The sequence below is a fragment of the Meriones unguiculatus genome, chromosome 10 (assembly GCF_030254825.1).
Source record: "Meriones unguiculatus strain TT.TT164.6M chromosome 10, Bangor_MerUng_6.1, whole genome shotgun sequence".
NCBI classification, from domain to species: Eukaryota; Metazoa; Chordata; class Mammalia; order Rodentia; family Muridae; genus Meriones; species Meriones unguiculatus.
In genome coordinates, this window is record NC_083358.1 from 51693993 (window position 1) to 51721027 (window position 27035).

Genomic DNA, 27035 nt, shown 5'->3' on the forward strand with positions numbered 1-27035 from the left:
ATGAACTAGCATTAACTGTCATTAGACACTAATAATTCCAAATATTAATTGGCCTCAATTCCCCAGGAAGAAGGCTCTTCATACACAATAAAGAACAATCCACAAGAAGATATTATAACTATAAACATATATACAAAGCAAAGGTACACCCAGCTTCACAAAATGATACTACTTGATGTAAAACTATTAACCCTAATGCAGTGACAATAGTTTTAGTACCTCAGTCTCCACAGTAGACAGCTCCTCTAAAGAGAGAAACATTGAAGTTAAGTGATGTCATAAATCAAATGGACTTAAGAGACATCTAGAGAACATTCTATTCAAACACCAAATAATACCCGTTCTTCTTAGCAATCTATGAAAACTTTCTCCAAAACTGGCCATACATGGGAATACAAAGGCCATGTATGGGAATACAGGAACATAAGGAAATTAAAATAGCATGTTCTATTTGACACAATGGAACAAAGCCAGATGTCAATAACAATATAAACTACAGAAAGTACATAAGGGGGCCAAGCAAATGGAGAGGAAACACACTACTGAATGGTTATCAGGCCACTGAAGAAATTAAAAAGAAGATTTTAAAAATATCTAGGATTAAGTGCATGAAAATACAACATACCAAAAATCCATCAGAAACAATTAAGACAGTCTTAAGAAAAGTCAATATCACCCAGTGCCTACATCAAAAGGTTTGAGAGATCTCAGTACTGTATGAACATACCTTAAGGCCTTGGAAAAACAAGAACAAAACAAATCCAAAAACAATAAACATAAAGAGATAACCCAACTCAGTGGAATAAAAATCAAAAACTACAAAGAGCCAATGAAACAAAGACTTGGGTCTTCAAAAAGATAAAAAAGTTGAAAGATCCTAAGCCAAACTAAAAGAGAGCAAGAGAAATGAAAAGGGAAATATTACATCTGATACCAATGAAATTCAGGAAACATTAAAGCAAAGAGGAGTCATTTATGTTAGCAGCCTTATATCCAAGGCTCATGGGAACACTGAGAAAGAGAAGCAGGAACAGTGTAAGAGATGGAGGTTGGGGAAGAGAGCTGTGAAGGGCTGACTTCCGGACTTGACATGATGGTACACTTGAGAGCTGTGACTGCCAATCATTACTCCTGCACCTCACCCCATAGCTGAGTCCCCACCTCTAGTTAAAGGAGATGTTTGCAGTTGGTGGCTGTTAAGGCAGGGTTAGTCACTTCCTTTTAGAGATTTTGCACTGATAGGTTGTCCACACCCCAGGGTAGGTAGCCTCACACTCATTTATAAATGATCAGCACTAACAGACTCAAAGATGGTGATGATGACGATGACATGGAGTTGGGTGGAGAAGTCTGTTGGTGGATTCCAGGAGCAGTTAGAGAGAGATGGTTGGAAGCGCCCAAGGTCAAAATATATTAAGCGTGAATAAAATTAGAATGAAGTTCTAAAAATGTAAAAGACAAGAGAAATCTGGTCTACGGTGCTGTCCACATAGAGAGGACTCCGTAACTCTATGTAAAACCTGCACTCGGGGAAGAAGCAGAGCTAATATGAGATAAAGGCCGAAAAGGCAAACCGGAGAGTGCAGCGTCCAAGGCAAAGATCAGGCCACGAGGCTAGAAGAAGTCTTCAGGAAAGAGAGAAGGCTCCTCCAGACACAGCATCGAGGGAGAGAACCGGGGAAAATCAAACTGAAAGGAAGACCTCTGAACAAGCAGGGGAAAACTTCATGGCCCTTTAGAAGGTTAGAGGGGAGGGCACGTGCTGGATAGAGGTGTGGAAGGAACGTGAAAAGGGTGTTTGATACAAAGCTGACTCCGAAGAGTGGCTACAGAGCATGAACATTTTGGTACTTGGCTACTTGTTCACTCAGGAAAATGTCAACCCCACTATCTGCTAAGTCACAGAAGTTACTTGTAATTAATGTGATTGAGTGTTACATAATAAAAAAGAATTGTTCCTTGCTCTCCTACTAGACTAAAGCTGGATAAGACCAATGAGGCTTACAAGTAGGAGCTAACTAACATCAATGCTTTGTGGAAAGGCATGTGACAAACCACAATGGTTTCAAAGAACTGAACAAATTTGTAGCCAATGTTCATTAATTTGCAATAAACCATTAAAAATAGATTTTGATTACATATGCTTAAATCCATAAATTTTCATGAGTTAAATGATAAGATACTCTGAATGATCAAATTAAGGGAGACAAAACTGGAGTCAGTCAAGCTAAATCTGACCTCCACAAGAATTCATGAGTAATCTATCATCAATTATTGATAAATTAGTTATTTGCTATTATAGGATTTATTCCTGATTGCAGGACTTCTGGGTCAAAAAGCATACTCTTTGAAATGTGGTGACTATTTTTGTCCTTCACAAAATTTGAAGTAACTCAAATAAGTGAAGCCGCTGGTGTTTGAGCCCAGGCTACTTCTCCTAGCTTTTCGAACCTCCGGGTGTAGGAGATCAGAACGAGGACAGAACTGCCTTAGTTTGACTTACTTCTTCTTTACAGCTGTACTTAGAAAAACATTATGTTTCTTTATGTATGTAACTTTCTACTTGATTCTAGAAAGTTCTTCCTCTGCAGATCTAGAATTCAGCTGGTGTGACGTCACCAGCGTTACAGTAATAAAAGAACATAATCACCCTGGTGAAGAGAGGCTCTAGGCCATTGGGAGCCGTGATGGGACGCAGCTTCTTCCTCCTCCAAGGCTCCAACCTGCTCTCCCTGAAGTTCTTTGCTGTTTGGGGCTGGGGTGTCAGGTGAACAGGTATCTGGTAGCTGTGAATGTTTGGAAGTTGGTAGCGCTCCTCCCTCTGGGAGTAGTCCATGTAGTTCCTGAACTTCATCATTGCCTTCTTGCCCTGTAATTACACGTCATCTTGTAAGAGCCAACGACACACAAGTAGGGCCCCATGCAACCCCAATCCCAAGGCAAGCCTGCATGACTGTCACCACATACAAACCCAGCCCAACCCAAAATGCACGTTAGTATCTATTAAAATCACATTGTGTATCTATTGAAAGTTCACTAAGCACATATTTCTAACCTGTGTGAACATAGGTTTAATAAATTTAGGAGCAGTTGATTTAGGAGTAGTTAATTTCACACCAGGAAATCTGCAGGGTTAAACTTAGAAGTACAACTGGCCAGTGTGTGTGCAATAGGAAAGGAGCACTGTCCTCCTCCTGATCTCACACACATGAGCTTTGAGCAAGCAGGTGAAGCAAGGCTGTGGCCAAATGCCAGCTGCTGCACTTGCTTGAGCTACTTAACTTTGTGAAGGACAAACAAACATATTCACCAAACCTCAAAGAGAATTTTTTGTGTGTGCTAGAAAACCTACAAGCAGGAATAAATCCTATATAGGTAACTATACAAGTATTAATAATCTGCCATAATATGCATTTGTGAAGAGATACACATGTGTAAGTATACATGTATATAGAGACATGTAAGTTCAGCTGAACTGTAAAAACTTTAGCACCCTAAAAATCCCATAAACAGAAAAATAGTTAATTAAATTGTGCTTTGATGTCTTAATGAAATCATCTATTCCCACCAAGGTGAGAGTATATGGGTATATCCTCACACGACAACACAGGCAATAGGAGACAGCACTTCTCTTATGGCATTTACATGGAGATTCTGATTTAACAAGTACTAAATGAAAAGTCTTAAATGTTAATTTATCCTTGTGAGATATGTCTTTATTTTACTTGAAGGCTTAATCAAGATACCTCACCTTATAAATATATCAAATAATATTTATCATACAGATTTGAGTCTAACCATTTCTACAAATTTATTATTTTTGTGTATCTGAAGTAGATTTCTGAATATTGAGGAATTTTTAGATATTTTTATCCATTTTATATCAACTTAGTTTAAAAATTATTTACACTTATACAATATAAATTTAATTGTATATTTAATATAAATTTAATATAAATTAATTGTATTCCTAATTAATTTTAGTCAATTTAATCTATATTTTGAAATGCTTAAGAATGAAAAATTATTTTAAGAGAAAGTTCTCCAAAGGGCACAGATTACTAAGTAAATAAAAGCAGATTAAGTAAAAACATGCACAACTAAAATCTTGAATAAAACCAACACTTTTGTGTACATATATTCTACTGTTTGGATATTAAATTACATTGAGTGTTTCTATTTTGCTTTTAATTTATTTCTGCAATAGACTGAGCCTAGAATTTTATCAAACTAAAATTAAATGAACATAATGCAAATATTGAAATTAATTAAGCAAGGACATCGTGAATTTGGATAATTTTAATTGTTTTTTAAAATAAATAGCCAGTTACCTATCTTATTTTGGAAATGATTTTAATATTTTTAAAAAATAATGGGTTTTTTTTGCTTTTGAATTGATGGTATATTGGATAATTTTCTAAACCATTACATATATACTGCATTTTCCTTCACTTAAGCATTTTCAACTCTGCTTTCTTACGTAGTTCTCCCAGTTGTTCACTAATGTAGATATGACAGTTCAAAGTGAGCCTTACTCTTCCTTTTCACATATGAACCTGTTCCTTGGATAGAGTCCTACATATTAAAATGGTGGTAGCTCTTCCAGTCATCACCTTGAAAACACTCATTTCTCCTGATAGGAAAGATACCCTCTGAATATTGCTAATTTTTGCCAAGTGTCATCAAAACCAACCTGTTGTTGACCAGGTTATTTTTTCCTACAGATGCTTACTCTGGCTGCTGTAACAAGTTCCACCTGGTTTTAATGGTGGCCCTTCCCGTCCTTACACCTCTATGCTCTTCACTGTTTCCGTAAAACAGTAAGGGTTGAGCTGGTGCTCACTGCACACTTTGCAACAATACAGGCTGCCAGCTTTCACCAGGATGTCAACATTTTCATCAGGACCACTAACGAAAGCACATCTCTTTCCAGAGTATATTTCCTTATACATATTACATTGTAAGTTCCAGTAAGTTATTGCTGTCTTCCTTGATAATCAATAATACTTGTTCTTACATCATTCTTAGCTTATTATAAGTGCCCAAAATATTCATTGAATTTAGCTAATTGAAACTAACATGGTTAGTCTTCATTTCGTCAGTGATGTGACCACTCAGTGCCTTTCCTTCACTAACCCACACTCTCAAAGCTTGAGAAGAGAAAGACGGGGTTATATATTATGTATCAGAATGTGTATATGTAGATATTACTTGCATACAAAATCTCAGAGTAAATTTTGGGGGAAATCATTGAAAGGTAAAAAATTCAATCCCTAGATGTCAAAAACTCTGTGTCATTTCACTAACGGTGTTCTTACTCTAGGAAGAAAATTTTCCAAAGTAGAACTCAGAAGTATAGAAGCTTGGAAGGAAATGTAATCACCTTGGCAAACATGGAAAGTACCCATCGGAGCACTATCTACAGGGAAGGAAGTCCTACCCAGCAGGCTTTGAGTATGTCCAGCCCTAACGGCAAAGTTAACCCCGGAGGACACAGAGAGTTTTTAGGCAAAGACCTGTGAGTTTTCTGGTACTTTTGGCAAGCCCATTCCTAAGCTGAGAGGGGGGCCTCAGGAAGCCTTAATTTGATCCAGGAACACTACCCTGAGTCACAGCCCGTTCCGATTCTGTGGTCACCAGGCAACCTCATTATGAGCCTCCGAGGCAGCTCTGCCAGCCAGAGAGAAAACTCTGTTACTGTAAGCTTTGACCATTTTCTAGTTTTTTGGTAGATTGATCCTGGTCAAGACAAACCTATTTGGTATTACTATAAAATGACAACGGACCTTGTGTATTATTCATGGTAGCCTGAAGTGGTCTCACAGGACCTGCCTACTCTTGGACAGTGGCTGAAATGGCCTTCCAAGTGTGGGCCTTAAACTGGACCCTATACCTAAGAGCCTGCCTCACTCCAAGCAGTTTCTCAAAACAAAAGGCCACCACTTCCCAAATAACTTCTTTTGGTGTTTAAGAAGCTACCAGTATATTAACTGAAAAGGGTTTGTAAAACATTCTCATGAGCTTGGGATGACACAGCTGCATTTGTATATTTAACATGAAGTGCGAGCACTTATTCATCTGCATGAAGGGCATTTGTTAGTGAAAGGGCACAATGTCTTAGGTTCATGGGTGGCATTTTCTAGTAAGGAATGAAGCACATTCATCCCTTTCATGTAATGGCAATTATGTTTACAACACAAATTCTTAAGCTAGCAAATGTTTCTGCAAGTTAGAAACACAGTCTCTCCCAATGTGTGGGAATGGCCTGGCTTATTACTGTCTAGGTAGATTCTGTTTTGCATTAACCAACCTCGCCTTCTCATACTCCAAAGAGCAAAGACTACACAAGACATAACCTTGAAAGGAATGCAGTGTCAAAGCCCCAGGTTGATGAGTTTAGCACATTTAAAAGATATACTTTCATTCCTCCTGTAATTCAATCTCCAAGGAACTTTATACACTGATAGGAAAGATACCTCCATTCAGACACAGACCAGCCACCCAGAGTCCATCTGCTTCTTGTGTGTTTAAATCTGGAAGGAGTTCACACAGGGTCATTTCTAAGGACAGTCATGTGCGGCTGGAGAAAGACATATTTGTTTTTCATCTGGCCTTCTCATAGTGAGCTAACACCACAGATCATTACAAACCAATCCCTTATAGATTCTGTTCAATTATACAAATGGTAGGCCTTCCAGTCATAGCAATATACAGTTAGTCACAAGTAAGTGCTTAATGAATGTACAGTTTAAGTTTCACTGTTCGTGAACTGAATATGGCATCTTAAAGACTTTAATAGTATAAGATTATAATCAATAATTTAAAAACAGATTTTTCTTAAAGAACAAAGCATTTACCCCAATAGGAAATGGAGCATCCAGCAATGAGGCTTTGGGTTTGGACCCTGAAGTTATCTTTGAACTATTTCTCGTTGTGCGATGACTGAGAAGAGGCTGCAATCGAATCGGAGGCTGCATTTTTCCTGGTGCAGTATATGGTCGAGGGGCTGTCTAGACAATTGGGGAGGGGTGAAAGTCCATGTAAATTAGTATCTTGACATGTTTCCAGAACCAATTAATAACCCAACAAATTGCCCAGAGTAATTAATGGTGCCTTTTTACTGAACAGATTAAACTTTAATTATACCCTGCCATTATACACACCCTTCTGACCTAAAGTATTTGTTAAAGCATATGGTGCCGAAGTCCTCTACATAAGCAAATGTCATGGGGATAGAGCCTTCTAGACAAAAGAGATAGCCTCTATTATAGTCTCATATTTTTGCTCATACTGTGCAAAGAATGGCTTTGCTCAATTAAATGTTAAGTTGAATAATGTTCCTACTTTAGAGATCCGAAACGGTATTATTGGAACAGACTCATTTCAGTTTCACTGTTTTCAGTGTAAAATGTACTCTGAATTCATTACGCTGCAAGGTTGGCACCCAAAGTAAAAGCAGACAACGGGAGAGTCAGGTGCTTGGCTTTAAGGTACCAATTACATATCTTCAACTGCTTGCTAAAAATGTAAGAAAACAAAATGAAAACTTATAGCTGGCAATACTGGCATGTGCTATATAAAACTATATGTTTCCACCCTGAGTATTTCCCATTTGCTCTTCTAGGTCTCCTATCTACCTTCTCTGTCTCTGGAAACGATTTCAAGAATTTACTAACCAACCTCAGGACTGCAGTTGGATTCTATCAAATAGAGGAATGACATCAGAGAAAACAGGAGGATGAAATGGAGGCCTTTACTCCCATCATCCCTAAAGGGAAGAAATGGTTCCTGCACCTACATGCGTATGTGTCTGTAGAAGAGCCCTTCCCAGCTATAGGCCCTCCCTAATGCTTCTGGAACCGCACACCCTCTTCAACCTAGGGACTGTGGCTTCCAATGCTGCTGGCCCCAGAGGGCTTACCATTCCTAGCTGGTTTCTTTTCATCCTGCTGTATCTTTCAAAAATAGTTTCTTTATTAAACAACTTCCTAATTACTCTATTTGTATGAGCCATCTGTTTCCTGCTGAGCCCCCAACAGAGACACTTTCCAATCAAGAATGTACTGCAGCGAATACAGAAAGTGCCAGCATGGAACATTATAAGTGCCTTTGGGGGCATCAACAGAATATTATCAGTTTAGTATAAAGATTAGCAATGCGTCAAAAGTGGGGAAGAATGAAGCTTTGGCCCAGTTGTCCTATTATACTAAGACAGTAGAAAACATGCCAAGAATAGGACACGCATATTTGGACAAAGGGGTATGAGAAGGATGAAATATGATTCATGAATAGAATTTTGTACATTGACTCTAAAGAATGATGAGCCACAAGTATTCCATTCTGCAAAAGTATGTATAAATCAAAACATGAAAAAACGGACTGCCAGAGACTACTTCCAAGCATTTGTTCTCCTGGTATCTTGAGAAGCACGCATGTACATGCTACTAAACTTCTGATTTCAAGAGTTGACACATAACTGAATCTCCACCCTAGGCCAAAGATAATACTTAATATCCAAAGATTCTATTAGTCAATCAGACTGATGGATGCCAGAGAACAGGACTTAGAAGGAGGTGTTCTAAAATATGTACAGTAAACCAAAGGAGGCTAAGGAAAACTAAGTTCTGAAAGAAGCAGTCAAAATTTTATCCATGCAATGAGACAAGAGGAAGATGGTAATTTGGAAATCCAAGTAAGAGCCTGTTCTGATCCTGGGCCTAAGAAGAGCAGCGGAGACAACAGTGTTCAATATTTGCTTTCCTTCCTTCTCCAGCAACAGAATTCTCATTAGGGAGCAGGGCTGGCACAGACAAAGCATATGTTCCCCAGACTTCCCTACAACTCTGAGCTGAGCAGCTCACTTTCGGCCCGTGAAAGAGGAACAAAAATGGCTCGTGCCATGCAGCTCACACTCAGAGACACAAAAGCGCATCCTTACTTTCCTGCTGACCCTTTCCTTTAGGTTGGAGCATACACATGGTGATACACAGTCCTGGCCGCTGTGGATGAAGCAGGCACTCCAAGCTGGTGGGTGAGTAACACAGAAGAAAGTCAGGTGTTTGATGACTTCATAGAGTCACCTCAGGCTCATGGGCATGTGCTGGGGTGGCAGGGAGTCCCTGTGGGTAAGCCATTGTTACCTAGGGTCTCTGTGGTTTGAATACAAACTCTCTCCCACTGGCTGTTTCAATACTGGGTCTGAACTGGAGTTGCTCTTTTTGGAGTTTGTGGGTCCTTTGATAGGTAAAGGCTGGCTGGAAGATGATTCTCTCTGAAGGACAGGCCTCAGTGCTTTTAGAGATCCCTGCTTCTATCCCGCTCTCTGCTTCCTGTTCTGCCAAGACATGAGAACAGCACCAGCTACATGCCCCTTCCACTGTGGTGATACACGCTGCCCGTGTCTTCCCAGCGGAGGTGGACTCTATCTCCTCAAACTATAAGCCAGCCAAGCCTCTTCTACTTCAGTCACTTCCAGAAGGGACTTTGTCTCAGTAATGAATACAGAGTCTCACCAAACATGAACACAACAAACACACGTGAACCAGCTGGAGTAACATATGAGTCAGAGAAGCCAGAGATAAGCCTAGAGAGGGATCTTAGAATCCACGGACAGAAACTACAGCAGACACTTGGAGGTTGTGCTTCTCATTTCACCTCTGTGCATTTGCATACAAATACCATCCAGTTCAATGGACGTGGCAGTCAAATGCTCCACTGAGCACATTTTTCTCTAAAAACAAACCTGCCCCATTAACTAGCATCTGTGAACCCCAAAGTCTGGCAGCTCCTCTCAGAGGCTTCCTTAGGCTTGCTGCACTGTGCAACGTATAAATATATTTTCCTGTAATAAATATGGCACTGTCTTAATGTACTCAAGGCTGTGCCAAAGTGTGAGTTGAAATTGGCTACCTGGTAAGAACTGAGCTTAGTCAAGCTTTGCTAATTCTCAGGAGGATCACAGGGGGTGAATTTCTCAAAGATGTGCAGAATCAGTTCAGATGACTTTCCTCAGTTTTCATGAAGATAGCACAGCTAAATGCTTGTACAGTGTTTGAATGTTTAATTCAATTAGCATTAAAGTGCAGGAACACATACTGAAAGCTTCCCTTTGTCAGGGAAGTTAAAAAAAAATAGTGTCATCCATCACACTTTGTCTCTATTGAGGGGAGTTGGTAGTCAGGCTGAAACTAAAAAGGGATGTGTCCAAGATAAGATGGCCAAACAAAGGGAGACTTGCATTTCCAGGAAGTGGGAAATTAAATTCCAAATCACAGTGGCTATCTGGAGGTGTGAAGGACACTCGATGTATGACAAAGTGGCTAACGCAGTTTTGAAGGGTCAGGATTGTAACAGTGTACCTTCTGATTTTTAAAGGACCCCTCATTTTTGCACAGACTATCTCCTGAGGGGGTTCATCTAGAAAACTGAAGAAAAAAAAGCCGCGCTGGGGTTTTCACTCTCTGAACCAGGTGGGAGGACAGAAAACAGCACTATTTTCTTGGTTTCTTTTGGGGAAAGCTTGGGAGAGGTTAGTGAATTGCTGTCTAACAAAGACACACTTGTGTGCGCACACCTACATTCAAATCAAACCTGGAAGAGGAGAAACAGCCCAGGGTAGATTGGGGTTTTGTTTTCTGTTTTGTTTTGAGCTGTTCAACCAGGACAAAGACACATTTACCTTTTGCAGAATGTTGAAGCTTAGTGCTATATGTGACAAACTTACCTCAAACATGTGTGAAGGCTTTGTAATCACTCTACAAATATTGTATAACACAAATAATAATGATCAGATTTAGGAAAAAAAAAAGCTATCCAGTCACCCAAACCAAGGGTAGAGATGTCATGGGGAGTTAAACCCAGCCTCAACCACCAGCATCCAACAAACATTTTTTAAAATCTTTCCTGACTTTGTATTCTTTGGAAAAACTCTGTCCTTCCAGCAAATATCACCTCTGGGCCACAGAGAAATCATGCTGGGATAAAATAACAGTGTACGATTTTTTTTTCAGATGGGATTTCCGTACATTTAATTATCTCAAATTCAAAAATATACTTTCAATAAGCTGAAATGGTAGAATGTCACCAACATGCAGCCTGGCTCTGCTGAATTTGTGCAGATAAAGGAATAGGAAGAATAATACCCAGATGTCAGAGAAAAACAAAGCATGTATGACAGTCAGAAGCCCAGTTCTGCTGCATTGCTGCAGGCTGAAGGGTAAACACAGATGGAGAGCTTACCCTGTGTGATCTTAGGTATCAGGGGAGTTTGCACTTTTCGATGGGTGAAATAGAGCCTGGGGGTGGTATCTGGGTGTGTACACAAGCATAAGTGATCTTCACTTCAGAAGCTGATGTGACAGCTCCAAGGACAGGGATTTGGCCACAGTGACTTTGATTGGAGTGGGGACTTTTAATGTTGAGTAATAATGACACTGAAGTTTCCAATTGTTTCTTTGACTATGTTTTCGTGTCTATAAGGTTGTGCAGACATGTTTCCAAGAGAGCCTTCTTTCTCAGATTAATGGGAAATCATAAACTAATTAGCTGGGACAGAATGTTTAATAGGGCTCACCAGTGCTAATGGACTAGAATATCCTTCCTCAGCCAGAACGCTATGGCCACGATGAGTCTTTGGGCCAGCTGGGGGGTGGGGAGTCAGAATGGGCGTGTTATCCTCAACAAATCGTCTTGTGTGTTCTCCCTGGAATGAGAAAAAGAATCATGAAGTTGATGTACAGATGATCAGGTTAGCTCAGTGTCTGACACACATCCGTTCCCGAGGTCAAAGTGTAACACAAAGTCCTCCCCACTAGGAATGCTGCTCTGCACCCCGACAGGTTAGCAAGTCTCCCACAGCCCTGTCAGGGGCTGCGTGTGGTAGTGAGTGGCGGGAAAAGGACTCCTGTCCAGCTGCACACAGAGCAGTCATCCCGAGAGCTTTCTACTTCTATGATAATGTTTGTGGGGCCGCTACAAAATGCCCATCGTACTTCAGTACTCTGACCAGTACCGACTAGCAGAAAAGCAAAGTAAAGCAAACAAGTTCCTTTTACCAAAGAGAGGAAACCTAAAACATGCCTTTGTCAATTGCAAATATGAAGTGAGTTCTGACAAGCAGGTGTCAGGTGGGAGGAACGGGGGTCTACAGCCCTCTCCCAGGGCCCTAGTCCTCCCTTGACCTAGTGTCCCTCACTTGCCACTGCGCAGGCCAGATGAACCACAGGCACATACATACCCTGCTTTCTGCACTGGAACTCATATTTCCAGTCATCATTGCACCCACGTTTTGGCAGATAAATTACAGAACCTGTAACAGTCCACGATGCAAGGCACGGCCAGACAAACTAAACAAACCTGCAGCCTCTGCAGCCCAGTTCCCCTGACCCCTGAGGAGAGCCCTATCTCCTGTCACAGAACACTTTAAGAACAGGACTACGCTTTGACCCTGAGAAGCCAAATTTAAGTCTACCAGTCCAGAGAAGAAAACTTTACTCTTACAGGACAAGTTGCCCTACGAACGTTTTACAAACACTTATTAGTCCTTGCAAAAGTGTTTTAGGTTCCACATTTGTAATACTTCAGAAAATTAAGAGCAAACAGTTCATGATTTCAAAGAGCTCAAGAAATCAAATAAATCTGCCATCCTAAACTGAAACTTTTCAAACATGCCTAATTGAATCTCTCATCTCCTGATTCAAGTTGATGTATTTCATAAATTCACTGCAAAGAACAAAAATAGAGAACAACCAAGGAGTTTAAAAATACCTAGCACAAAATGTCTTAGATTTCATCATGCTCCTTTCCACTAAGAAAGTTCCTTCCCACCATAATTTTCAAGGGTGACATTCGAATAAAAATGTGTGATTGTATAATTCTTCCAATGTTTTATTTTCCTTCATGCTGGAACACTACCATCTCTTTTTATTTTCTTAAGACTTATGAATATCCTTTGGCCTCTGCCACAGGAAAACACAAAGTAAGATTTCAAATTAGACTATTTTCAATTCTGTCTTTGAAACCTTTTGCCTTGTTAAAAAGCATTTTCCAGGAGAAATGCCTGTTTTATCAGGATCTGTACTGATGACAGTTGAGATTCAGGCTCAGTAGCACCATTTGCTTGGTCACAGCTATGTGTGCTTTCCAAAAAAGTAGGTGCCTCTAACTTTCTATAATAACTGCCTGGGGGCTAGAATCATAAAATAATATTAAGAGATAAAGAGTTTACCTTCAGCCTCTGAATCTGTTCTTTCCTTGCTAAGGTATCCAGTTTCTTTTTTATTTCAAGCTGGTGGTGGCGCTGTGGAGGATAGAACCGCCCTAGTTAGAGCCAAGATTATTTTAGAGGCAAATAATCCCAATGGAGGTAGCTCTATTTTCAATTACCCTTCTTGTCATTTAGATGAAGAGCCACCTGCCTGAGCATGCAGGTGGGACTATCAATTGCCACCACTCTTTGGGAGGCCAATTACAAACAGGTCTTAGCTAAAAGTATTCATGCCCTTTAACCACAAACTTCATTCCTAATTGAAGAGGAAAACTGAGTAACGGCTTTCAAGTGTTTTGCACAAAAAGATACTATCTGAAAGGAGCCCCACTCCTACATTTCTTTGCATGAAATAGTGCAATTGTGGTGTAAATTTTGAAAAGACGGTTAAGTGTTTGCCACATCTATGTGCTGGAACAGAATGTAATTATTTAAATAAAGTTTCTAAAGGTTTTGATTTTTAAAAATGAAAATATCTCAGGAGGAAGCATGATAGGAAATTAGATAGGAATCTAATAAGTGGTGGAGCAGGTTTGCAATTGGACCCTGGAGTGAGGAAAAGCTTCCTGCATGTCTCCAGTTCCCAGGCCATCACATTTTGGAAGCAAAGACACTGAGGCAGGTGTTCACAGGTTTGTGTCTTGGTGTCACTTCCTGTTTCTGAGTTGTTTGCCCAAACCTTTGTCCCTACCACAATGTATCATCATGTTCTTCTTATGTATGAATTTATTTTTATTTATGTATCTGTGGACATGAAGGGTGTCAAGGCTGCTTCTTGGAGCTGGAGTTAGAGGAGGTCAGTCCTGTGTGGCCTGGAATGGTGCTGGGAACTGAACTCCAGCCCTCCGCAAGGGCAGCCAATGCTCATAGCTGCTGATCCCAACTGTGAAATCCCAGTTGTGAAATCTGAAATCCCAACTGTGTTTTATTTTGTTTGCTTTTTGAGAGAGGGTCTTGGAACCTAGCTCAAGACGACTGGAACTTGCAGTCATATTGCCAAGTTAGCTTCAAAATTGTGGCAATCCTCCTGCCTACGCCTCCTGAGTCCTAAAATCCTAGGCAATACACTACCACACTTGCCACGTCATGATTTTATTGATGCATAAATATGACTAGAAGATGCTAGAAAGAAATGATGATTAATTGTAGTCATCTCTCAAAGACACTTTATGCAATTATTTTACTCTATGATTTTTTTCTGTTTCTAGTTATTTAATATAATAATTGGTGATTTAAAAGTATACCTCATATAAAAATTATCTTCTTCTAATTAGACTTGAAATCTGTCAGTGGTTTTTGTTATTGTTTCATTGTTTCCTTGAGGAAAACCTTTTCTCTAGTCTTGGTCCCTGCTGCTTCAATCCCTCCCTCCCTCCCTGGATGGCATCAATCAGCTCCTGAACTTCTCATCTCTCTCCCTCCTGCTCTGTCACCCACCCAGCAACAAACTTCCTTACACTTACTATCACTCTCTTCCCAACTTCCATGTGCCCTCAATCCTCTGCAGTCAGCCCCTGGGCTCCCTTCCACCACAGCTGAATCTCCCTCCCAAGTCCTCCAGGGCCTTTGCTGCCTGGTCCAGTCCCTGCTGGGGTCGTTCTGCAGTTTGTAAGCTGCGGAACCCTGGCCTTCAGGACAGTGTTCCAGCTGGCCTGATTCTTACCACATAAGTTTCTACTTCCACATTCCTGCTCCTCTCCTCCTTGTCCCCCTCCTCATTCAGTCCCCAAAGCTCTCTCCATCTCCCCTGCTTCTGAGGCAGCGGCTTTCTACAGCTTTCTCCATCTCTGTTGTCTCTATTGACAGCTGCCTCTCCAACCCTCTCTCTGGTGCTGTTAGCTGCACCCTTTGGCAACAGATTCCTAATTGACCTCCCACCTCCAATCTTTTCCAGCCCATTAATCCATCCTTCATATCTCCACTAACAACATCTCAAACGGCTCTGCTCATTTATTTCACTCCCCTGCTGTAAAAACGTCTCATCACCTCATCACCTACAACCGCAACCTGCCTTGGGAATTCAAGACTTTCCAGAAACAAAGCTCCAACTTATCAGATAGCATCACTTCCTCCTGCCAAACAGATCCCTGTGCAGTTTGGGGCTTGTTTTCTGTACATGTTACCCTGCAAATGGCTGTCTTCCTTCTCTGAATTCCTCTCCTGGGCTTCTGGCTTACTCTTCATGGTGTGTCTCTGAGAAGCTAAACCTCAGAGCCCTTTGCTCTGAAGGCCCCAGGGCACCTCTGCCTCTGCAGATCCATTCTCTCCCTTCCTTCTTCCATGCAGTTGCTGCACGGAATTTCAAAAAACAGCATCTTATAGCCACAGCACAGGGCCCCATCTTGGCCATAGTGAGTCAGTTACTGTTGGTTACAGGAGTGAATGCAGAAACACCTACAATGTCAGGAAAGACTGTAGCATTATCAGTTACATAGGACTCCAACTTGGAGGCAATCCTTGCGTATAAACAGGTCAGGTGTGTCATCTGAAACATGGTTAGGATCTGAGTGGTTTCTGATTTCACTGTTTTTCAGGTCTGTAGTTGTCTACAGACTTTACTGATTAAACACTCCTAACCTGTACTTGCAGGGTCCTCTGAAAGTTCAACCTGTCAAACGCAAGCACCAAGCTTACAATGCCTTCATGTTTGGAGCATCCCATTTTTTTTTCCAAACTGCTCATGTGATTGTGTGTGCAGAATATGTAGAGTTTGGGTGTGCATGCAGAGACCAGAGAAATACACTGGGTGTCCTGGCCCGTGCTGTTTCCTCAGGACAAGGTCTCTCACTGACCCCGGAGCTAGGCTGGCCAGCAAGTCACAACAATCTTCCCAACTCTGGGAGGGGGTGACAGGCATGTTTGTGACTTCACCTGGCTTTTATGTAGGTGGTGAGGATTTGAACTCAGGTCCTTCGCTTGTCTAGCAAATGTTCTTACCCTTTGAACCATTTTGCCAGCCCTGTGTTTCAGATTTTCAGATTAGAGAAGATCAAGGTCCATAATTATTATACATTCTTTTAAACATAATTCTATGTGTTTAGTACCCTGACTTAGCTGACAATATCTGTAACAATTCTGATGTATCATGACCCCTCATGCTAAGGATCTGGGCTAACACTGAACTCAGTACTTCTAAAGTTAGAAACTAGGTGGGGGTTAATTTAATATCATACTATTTATTTTTTAGCAGAATTGTATCATTCCCACCGGCACTTCTGTAAAGAGCAAATCTGGGATAGTCAGCACTAATCTGTGTAACACATGGGCACGATCTGAAGTAAATAAATGAATCCCTACATTAGCAGAAACTGCCTATGTGCAGAATGCATCTTTCTTTCTCACCACTCCCCCCCCCTGCCCCAGGCAAGGTTTCTCTGTGTAGCCTTGGCTGTCCGAGACTCCCTTTGTAGACCAGGCTGGCCTTGAACCCCCTGAGACTTGCCCGCCTCTGCCTCTAGAGTGCTGGGATCACGATCACCGTGCCTGTGTCACCGTGTCTGGCCAGTATGCATCTTAAATGAACATTCTGCATGACTGATGGAAGGACACATTCAGCATCACAACCCATATTTTTCCCTGGCACTAGACTTACTGCTGGCTTGCCAATAGCTCTGTATTTGTTCATAAATGCTACCACACACACACAGGTCAAGAGCGCTGCAAGCGGCTTCTCTTGGTTGCCGTGAGGTCGAGCCAGGGAGTGGCATCCTTTTTCAAAGGACTAAGTACTGTTTGAGGATCGAAGCTACAGTGGTGTGCAGCAAGGCTTCAATACTTTATCAGGTTAGCCACATGTCCCACTAAAAGTGCAATGTCAGGCTCCACAAAACGTGTGGGTGCGCAGGCTGTAAATCCGTGCTGGCCAGTGTGTCCTGAAGTAGGAGGGACAGCAGATGTTTCAATGCCTGTTCCGTGAAACTTAACATATGGCGGAGCTACCGAGCCTTAAAAGAATAACAAATCTGAGATAATTCATGGCAGTGGAATTACTGATATTTAAGCAGATGTCACTTTTTTTTAGCGAATGGAAATTAAGGTACAGATGGTGAGAGCTGGGTAGCCATTGTGGACAAAAAGAATCTACATTTAGAAAATTAAATATCACAAACTTTATAATCATGTCCATATTTCTTCTGAGCTAAAAAGGAGGAAAAACTTGAGTCTCTGTGCTCCTGACTACTTAGGAAGACACAGTATTTCCGGGTCCCCTTTGGCTCACTTCCTTCTTCATGAGGTTGAGCAAGAACTCCCCAGCCATCACCCACAAAGAGAGTCAGAACTGTGCGCACCTCCATATCAAGGACTTTGTGGAAAATGGCCCGTGCTAAGCACTCCCGGATGTACTTCTGTTGGTCCTGCTTCATGATGTTAACTCTATACTCCTTTTCAGAAAGTATCCTTCCACTCCTTGTGATCTGTAGTGAATAAATGAAAATTGTGAATGGATAAATAAAATGTACAAGGAAACACAAAGTAGAAAAATGTGCTCTTAGGTACCAAAACAGGGAAAGAGAAAGAGGGGAGAGGTAGAGAGGGGTGACAGGGAGAGGGAGAGAGAACAAAGAGAAAAAAAGTGGCCTTTTCAGAGCCTAAAAGAGAATACCATTGTCCCTAATGAACTTCCGCTTTTAATGAATATTTCATCAGGCGAAAAGGAAAAAGGAAGTCTCACCAAGTACCTGTCAGTGTGAAAACACACACAGGTGGCACACTTGATGTTTAAAACAAGGCTTTCATTAGAGTACCAATTTCCCAGTGATGGAACCCAGGTGTTCCTTTCATTCTCCTGAAAGCACCCTGGGAAGGGGAGGCGCTACCTTGAAAGAGTGCCCAGGAGCGGTGCTGGCAGGACAGCAGGAGCACAGGAAACAGAGGCAGGGGTTAGGCGGCAAACAACTGAGGAAGCCTTTGACTTGTCTGGAGAAATAATTGGTTTCATTACATTGTTTGCTCCCTGCTTTCTCTTCCTCCTCTTTCCAGCAAAGAATGTAATTTAATTTGCTATGATTTAGAATTTTACGGATTACAAGGGAATGCAGATAGACAGTTTTCGATATTGGTCACAGTGGGGTCCAAGGTGTCCCAGGAGTGGTGATTTTGCCTCTCGCTCTTTGCTTCATTTGACTCTTTCTCTTGGGTCTTTTTGCTGTTGTCCTCTGATCTCTCCTGTAAAGGAAGCTGCTATCCTTCTCATGTTTGTTTCCTTTCCACTTTCCCATCACCATGTTCCTCTTAAGTTTAAACACAAGCCATACTTGCATTCCCTTTTCATAAAAAGATGTGTTTTATTCTCTCTCTCTCTCTCTCTCTCTCTCTGTGTGTGTGTGTGTGTTCATGCACATACCTATTTGCATGTGAGTGCAGATACCTGTAGAAGCTACAAGTGTTGAGTGCCCTGGAGCTGGAGTTGCAGAAAGTTTTGAGCTGCTCAGTCTTGAGTTCTGGGAATGGAACTCAGCTACAAGGAGAACATGAAGCCATCTTTCCAGTCCCCACATGCAGATTCTTAATTTCCTTCTCATTTTTTTAGTTGTAATTTTTCTATTGAAGTTGCAACATATTAGTTCTGATGACCCACTTACAGTGTCTAGAATGTGCTGCCCATAGGATTTCATGTCATGGGAAAGTACCTAAAGTCAGGCCATCCAGACTGCCATTCCCAATCCCAAGCATTCCCAAGCATTTGGCTTGTGCCATTGTTATCTCTTCTCTAAGTTACATCTGCTCTCCCCAATCAGGCAGGAAGCTCTTGGAGAGCCACTGTGCTTACACTTGAGTGAAATGAGCATAAGTCACCCAGAGGAGTTGAGAAACAAGTGTCATAGGTCAGGAGCTGGAGCTTCACTCATTCATGCATTTCTGAAGGAGTTTCCAAGTGATGTGGACACTGCAGGCTGGCAGGTGGTTATTGGACCCATTAATCTAGAGACAGAGCCACGCCTTCCCTATCCAAGTAGTCATACTTGTAACAAGTGGTCAAGTGCTTAGGAGGGGTGCTAAATAAACACAAGGGCCTGTCAACTAGCATTAGCTCAGAGTGTTCACAGTCACACAGTGCTCCAGGGTGACTTACCGAAGGTCCCCAACAGTAACAGCCACCCTTAGGTGGGGAGTGGAGGGTAAACATTGCCTTCATTTCACAGTTGAGGAAGTGGGGCTGAGTGCTGTGAATGGCAGCCTTGTTCCTGGGAGAGAGGGTTTCAGTGGACCCTACCCCACCCAGCTAATGCCAACCACACAAACAGCAACTAGAAGTACAAGTACAATTCTTTCAACCTCCTGACAATGCTGTACTTTAAGAAAGCAAACAGCCTCTCCCTCCTCCTCCCCTTTAGGATGGGACTGGGAGGGGAAGAGGGAAGGGGCTATGAGGATGTAAAGTGAATAAAATAAATAAATGAGAGGGGGAAAAAGAAAACAACAGCTGACACTGTGTAGCCCACACCCCTTCTGTTTCAGTGGAAAACCAGAGGGTTTTTAGATAGAGTTTCCACCTTACACACATTTCAAGGAGCAGAAATTGTGTGCTAAAGCTGATGGAAGGCACTAAGGTATCAATTAACCATCACGGGGAAATGAAAATTTAAACACCCCCCCCACACACACACAAACAAGAAAGCAAACTGTTGCTGTTTGCCATACTATATTCTATGAATATTAAAAACAATACTTTTTTTCCTGAAACAATAAACCCTTCTCTGCCCTCACTCTTTAACAGTGTCTGGTTCGTAGAATGTGTACTGAATAAATGAATAAGTAAGCAAATCAATGATGCTGTTGAAACCTCACAGGGACTTTCCTTTAATAATTTATGTTTCCTTAGTAGCCATTGTAACCACGCTCCTCTTGTTCAGAAAAAGCCGTAAATAAATAAATCAGAAGTGAAAGGGAAGTAATTTTTCTAAATTAGTAGAGAGAAAAAGATGTCACAGACTCAAAGGAAATCTGAAAAAATGGTTGGAAATTTTTGAACTCAGGTGAACAAGAAGGTGGGCAGAACTCAAAGACTGCTTACCAGCCCGGATCTTAGGAGGTGCCGCCTGATCCTGGTATTGTTAAAATACCCAGCCAGGTGTTTATCCGTGAGGCTATTATATGTTGCAAGTAATCTGAAACAGAAAAGAGAAACCATTAAGGTTTTATGAGAGTTGCTTTATAACCAGGCTATTCTTGGCAACACAGCCTAAGCGAGCTCTTGCCAGCAACGCATCTGTAGGCAGATTTAACGGCTGAGAGCCGGAGATGCATTTGAAGACAGGTTTAACAGCCAGCTGAGAGACTATCTGTCCAGATCTCATGGTAAGAAGCGGGAACTGTCTTGGTTTTGGTTAGACAAAAGGGAAAACCAGAAATGAACAATTAAATGTGGGTGAAAGGTCCAAAGACAGAAATATGCATCCAATCTTAGCAGACAAAGCCACTTCACAGAGAACTTATAGCAGGGCATGACAAGGGAATAATGGCTTCTTCCACATGCCCTGACCCCAAACTCAGGCCTCACAGCCCATGCTTCTCTCATGTCTGCAGGACACACCTTGAAGGACCATCCTCCATTGGTCAGGCAGCTGGGAACTGCTGACACACAAGTGCATTCTCAGAAAGCATGCCTGGTGAGACCCTCAGCCCACAGCAGGAAAGCCCATGTTACACAGCTCATTCCACAATACAGAATTCCTCACTTTCCTCCTCGCCCACCAGCTCTGAAGACCAAGCCCATCCTGTGAGACTCAACACCCTCCTGATTGTGTCTGTTATGATCTTAAACTGTAAGGTGCTTGAAGAAATAAAGACATTATTTTCTGCAGGATTTTTCCTATTGACAAAGTTTTAACTTATTCCTTAATGTTTTTGACTTTTATTGACTTACCCATATTTATCTAGACAATTTTATTAATCCAATATCTAGTACCAAGAATTAATATTTGGAATAGCTTAGATGTTTAGGATGTTTTAAGTATTAAGAGATGTCAGATGTGGTGTCACACATCTAAAATCCCAATATTCCACAGAGACACAGAAGCAGGAGGACTGAAATAAGAGGCCAGCCTGACCTAAATAATAAAACGCCCTCGACTTAAGCTGAATTACTTTAATACATGCTTAAGTTCAGTCTCTGACTCAGCGTTGGAAACTGAAATATCTTTTGCTCTTTTAACCTAATTTTATCATGCACCTTAGAAAATGTGCACATATGTTCAAGCCTCACCGCAGCCCTGTACTTAAATAATGCCGTCATCATATAATGCAGCAAAGATTTGCACTTGATGAACAGCTCTTTCTAGCAGTAGAGTAGAGACTCATTTCATAGACTGGAGAGAATGTTAGCTACAATTTTATTTAGCTGTTTGCAAGACCTTAATTATGTGGGGATTAAATTGGTGACCTTTTCCTGTCTCTCTTCTTACCAAGCCCTTCTCAGAAAAGTTCTGTGCTGTCAGATGGTCAGGAAAGTTTAATTTTGTCCACAAAAGAGACTGAAAAGCTATAGCAGAGTCTGGAAGGCTCCGGGGTGCCGCATGAACAGCGCAGGCATGAACAACTGGAGAAACCATTATTTCCCTGGGTTTGTGTGAAAAGACAGCCCAAGAGCCTCAGCGAGCCACACACACCTGCCTTGGATGACGCTTTGAAGCCGTCTTTTAAATGAACTGTCTTGGTGTCCTACAGTTCATCAAAGGTTTCCTGTCTCTGAAAGGTCAGCCTTATATCCCGTACCCTTTCTGAATCTCAGAATCCCTCTTCAGTGCCTCGTTTCCAAAGGTGAGCAGGTGCCTCTTAGTCCTAACAATCATGATTGCATGGTTCACAGACTCTCAAGATAAATCATCACAGGAATATCACATGCAGTCTTTTGTCTATCTTGTAGGTCCAAGTTTAAAAAAAATAAAAACCAATGCTTTTTGAATAGCTAAGAGTTTTGAAACCCTGGTTAGATAAAGTGGAGTTAAAAAGTTGGGAAGACAAGGGCCTCAGCCTCACTGTTGATGAACGAGATGAGCCTTCTTCTAATTCAGGCCTCATAACGTTCTAAATGTTTACGTCCTAAGAGCAATGCCCAGGCACCTTTGGCACCACCCAATTATAATCTTCCTCTGTTCTGTCAGCTTCTTCCAGAGGAGTGTGTGTGCAGGACAGGCCACCCCAGTCCCCCTGAGGCTGCAGGACTGTGTGTGCAGGGTGTCCACCCTCAGTCCCACCGGGGCCACAGAAGAGCAAGCTGGAAAACTTTATACTCACGGATTTTCTCTCTATTGCTCTTTAGGGGAAAATGTGGAAACCTGGTTGGGATTTTATTTGTAAAATAACTCCTTCCACAACTGTTAGCACATGTTGCCCAACCAGTTGTGAGAACCTGGAAGACATATCACACTCGCCATACTCACCCAGCATTAGTGACTGCTTCTGCAGACAGCGACGGGATGGGTTTGTACTTAGGCTGGAACTGTAGATGAGCAAATTGGCTGACGAGCTTTGTCAAGTAAACGATGTTCCCATCTAGTCCAACGGCCACTTTTCAATAGACACTTCAAGTGGCCACCTCGATCTGATCACAAGTCTTTTTTTCTAGGGAAATAAGCCCAGTGTGTACACTCAAGCCTGTGCTTTTTTTAATTATTATTATTTCTTTTGCTCTACTCTTTATGTGTGTTTGGCATGGGCTCAGTCTATCTTTGTTTCTAATGAGCCTTTGCTTCTCTTGAGCTACATGTGGCCCAAAGCAAAATCGTGTGTGTGTGTGTGTGTGTGTGTGTGCGCACACACACACACACACAGGCTTGAATGTGTAAGTCAATTTCACAGTTTTGGAGCATGGAGTGTGTAGATGACAGCACCAGGTCTCAACATCAGCCCAGGTATAAGAGCTTAACTGACCAGGCTACAGGCGTGGGTTAGCAGGGCTCTGTATTGTCTGTATTCACTGTAAATTTTCCAATTTCATTTTCTGTGTGCGGTCAGATAAGGCTACCTGAACTGGGTGTGCTGGCCACAGTACTTCCTCCCCTGTGCAAGCATCCGTTGTCAAAACTGACCTTCACTGTCAACGCTGTTGCTGACCTGTGATGGCTCTAGCTCACTGTCCATTACTGACTGAATTTGAATCATCTCAGTGTAAGGCCAAGCCATTCACCCAAAGCCCACCAACCATTGTCCAACCATTGTCCATTGTTGGTATATACATATACACACATGCACATACATACACTGGAAACCCTTGCTGTCTGGTGGGGAAGGTCCGCTCTTCAGGTTCAGGGCTGGGACAGTGCCTGTGTCGGCATGCTTGTGTTTGTGCTGGTTCCCTCCCCGCCCACGCACACCCTTGCTTCCTCTACAGCCCTGCCTTTCCAGCTGCAGCTTTTCAGCGCACATCCTGGAATTCTCACCACCCAGCAGGCAGGATATATAAACAGGGATCTACAGAAAGTTACCCAGCTCCTAACCTACCTCCATCTGGCCCCAAACAGCAGGTCTGCCCAAACAGAGTCTCAAGCAAAAGAGAGGCACAATAATTGCCATTAGTCACCAACATTATTGAGATTCCTGATGTTTTTAGATCGTTCTGCAAGGGTGGGTGCAGAGATGCCACACACACTGTACTCAGGAGCCCCAAGCCAGCCAGAGGTGTGCACAGGCACACCTCACACACGTGTGTGAACTCAGGTTGGCTCTCTACTTCTGCCATAGTCTAACTCACTTAAGAGCATGCTCAGGTGTCCTTGGTGGGTCAGTGGATACAAGTGCTCGCACGCAGGCTTCCAGCCAAGGTCTCAGGAAGTGACAGGAGAGAAATAACACCTAAGAGTTGTCCTCTGACCTCCACATGTGTGTCGTGGCTTGTACCTACCTGCATGCTCATACACATTAATTAATAACTAATTAATTAATTATTAAAACTGCATTTAGGATTCTGAGAGATGACCAACAAGTAAAGAAGAAAAAGAAGCCCTTCTAAATTCTGAAATGGGAACCTCCCAAACAAGAAGACTACCAGTGAGGGTCAGTCGTGGGAACTCCTTTAAAGGCAGTGCCTCCTCCCTGGACTCACTACTCCAGGCTACAGCAGTGGTTAGCCCTGCCCCCCACACTGATGAGCTCACTCAGGCTGTAGCTGTCTTTAGCCCCGCCCCTGCACTGTCTCCCTTTGGGAGGGGCCTGGGCTTTCCCTTTGGGATAGCTTCTAAGATGCCTGCTGCAGCTTGGCCTACCTCCACCCACCAGAACCCTGTCCCTGTGCCAGGCAACCCAGCTGCCTCTGCCTCCTTCCTTCTACTTCCTCAGACTGTCACATGGAAACACATGACCCTCAAGCATGCTGCCCACTAACAGCAAGTGTTTGACTTCCAGTTTCAGGTAGTGTTTCCTCGTTTCCACGTGAGGCTGCGTTAGAATGGCTTTACCCCTTTGTAATGTCGGAGCACTCCTTATCTAAGCACACAGGTTCACTGCCAGTGCCGCCCCAGCAACTGTTGCACGCCCTTGTCTTTTCCTTACTGCGTGTTCATCTCGAAGTCAGCCTGGTGGGATCTAGGATCGCCATGGAAACAACCTCTGGGTTTGTCTGTAAGAAAGCTTCTAGGTTATATTAATTAAAGTGGGGAAGCCTGTCTTACGTCTTCGTGGTGCTGTTCCACCGGAAGGGGTCATGGGCTGTACACAAAGCATGCAGCAAGCTGAGCCCCAACATTCGCCTTCTTCCTGACTGTGGATTCCGTGTGACCTGCCACAATGGACTGCACTCTCAAACTGTAACCCCTAATCGCCCTTGCCTTCCTCACAGGCTGTCAGCGACTGTTCTGTCGCAACACTAAGAATGGTAAGGCGTGCACACACCTAGCACGCACCACGAAATGCCCACAACTCTGCCTGCTATGCCACCTCCTCCACACCTGCCGGCATGTATGACTACTGCACTGTTTTCTAATGCACTTGCATTGTTACTGCAGAACACCACAACCTAGGAGGCTTGAAGGACAGACAGACATGTACTTCTCATTTCTCAGAGCCTGGGAGGCTGGAACCCTGAGGTTGGCCACTGTGTGGTGGAGGTTACACTGAGGGACTGTTTGCTCGGCATGCCCTCAAACAGAGGTGGACTAACAAAGGCAGGCTCTCTCGGGCTGTAGAAAGGCAGCAGTTATCTGTGACTTAATTACTTCCCCGAAGCCCATTTTTAAATACCATCATTTACATTGAGGATTGTAATCATGTAATCAAATTCAGTCCGTGACGAAAAGTACAGTCGTCCTTGAAGAAACAAGCATTAGGATAAGTCACTGGCCACATAAACCTCAGGAGCCTTGTTCCCTGATAATATTTATCAAGTAAGTATGAACATCCCTCACCAGGTCTTGCTAAAGTGGGGACTGGAGGCTGCTAAGCATAATGCAGAAAAAAAAGGTTGAGAGTGAGATATTCACATGTAACTGTGGTTCCACCAAGTGCTAAGATAGGAAAATCATTGTGTGTGTGTTATATGTGTGTTCATGTTCACATGAGCTCACATGTTTGTGTGTGCACGTGCGCTCACGCACATGAGCAGAGAAAAGAGATCCATGTCTGGTTTCTATATGACTCTCCGCCTTGCTATTTGAGGCAGGTGTGTCATGACCCTGCAGCTCATTGCTGTGGCAACACTAACTGGTCAGCAAGCCCTTGGGCGCCTCCTGTCTCTGCCTGCCCAGCACCATGCACACCACCAAACCTGGCTTTTTACATGAACCTGCATCCATGCTTTAAGGATGGAACCATATTCCTAGCCCCACATGAAAATTTGTATAAATTAAATTAACAAATATATAACTTTTATTTATAATCAGCCATGTCTTTTGCACTAAAAAAAAATGCGTTAAAAGCTTTAAATTAGTCAATATCTTAAATATATGTTTCTTCAGTCTATTCTCAAAGACTTGTTCAGAAAGAATATAAAAAGTATTTTTCCTCTGAGGCGCAGTGGTATACGTCTGTAATCCCAGAAGTGAAGAGGCTAAATCCACAAAGTTACAAATTCAAGAAGAGCTAGAGCTCCAGGAGAAAGCCTCTCAGAGAGGAGGAGGTTTTGGCATGACCAGTGCAGTTTTCTTTTAATCAAATGCGGTCATGAACCCATCGGAATTGATGCTATTAGCATTCCTTTCCTATCAGTGCCGTAGCAACATTCCAAAGGCTAGTGGCTTACAGGGCGCAAATTCATTGTATCATGCTTCCTGGAGATGAAAGTGCAAAAATGGATCTCACGGGACTAAAATCAGTATGTTGGCACAGCTGTGTTTCTTCCGCAGACTCTGAGAATCATTTTCCTTTTTTCCTTTTTCACCTTCCAGAAGCCCTGTGCTAGCCCTCTTACTCTGTCAAGATCAGCAAAGGATAACTTAATCTTCTTGAAGATGCCAGCGTCATCCTGGTTTCTTGCTTCCTCTTCCACAGCTGAGGGCTCTGCTCATCACATGATGCCCCCAAGATAAACCTCGAGCCCTCTGATCAACAGCTTCTGTCCGCCTGCATCTTCCCCACTGTGTAAAGAAGCAATGTGAAGTTACTCTGAGAATCAAGAGTACCTTTAAGGGTCAGGTTTTGTTTGCTGAGGACATTTTTCTTATTCCAAGTGTCAAAGAGCAGAAGCACTGGATGCCAAGAAGAGATTATACGTAAGTGATAGCACAGTAGCATATGTGGTTCAGTGAGCATTCTCGCAGAAGACAGCACCTTCAGAGAGACAATTCCCACTATTTGTTGACCTGGCCTAGATATTCTATCTAGAGCAGAAAACTTTGAG

At 42.5% G+C, this 27035-nt stretch overlaps 1 protein-coding gene across 6 annotated transcripts in view; it reads right to left on the reverse strand.

Annotated features, from left to right (window-relative positions):
* The window catches only part of Erich3 (glutamate rich 3), a 105141-nt gene that overhangs the window by 52868 nt on the left and 25238 nt on the right, over positions 1-27035 (reverse strand). For 5 of the 6 annotated variants that reach the window (XM_060392446.1, XM_060392450.1, XM_060392448.1 and 2 more), the window contains exons 2-7: positions 20280-20373; positions 17554-17679; positions 13226-13297; positions 11573-11701; positions 6858-7010; positions 2651-2869 (exon numbers count right to left, since the gene is read on the reverse strand). In XM_060392446.1, the coding sequence (XP_060248429.1) occupies positions 2651-2869; positions 6858-7010; positions 11573-11701; positions 13226-13297; positions 17554-17679; positions 20280-20373 (793 nt within the window). Of the gene's footprint in view, positions 1-2650; positions 2870-6857; positions 7011-11572; positions 11702-13225; positions 13298-17553; positions 17680-20279; positions 20374-22647; positions 22667-27035 lie in introns of those variants that run through there. The other variant, XM_060392449.1, reaches the window with a different exon arrangement.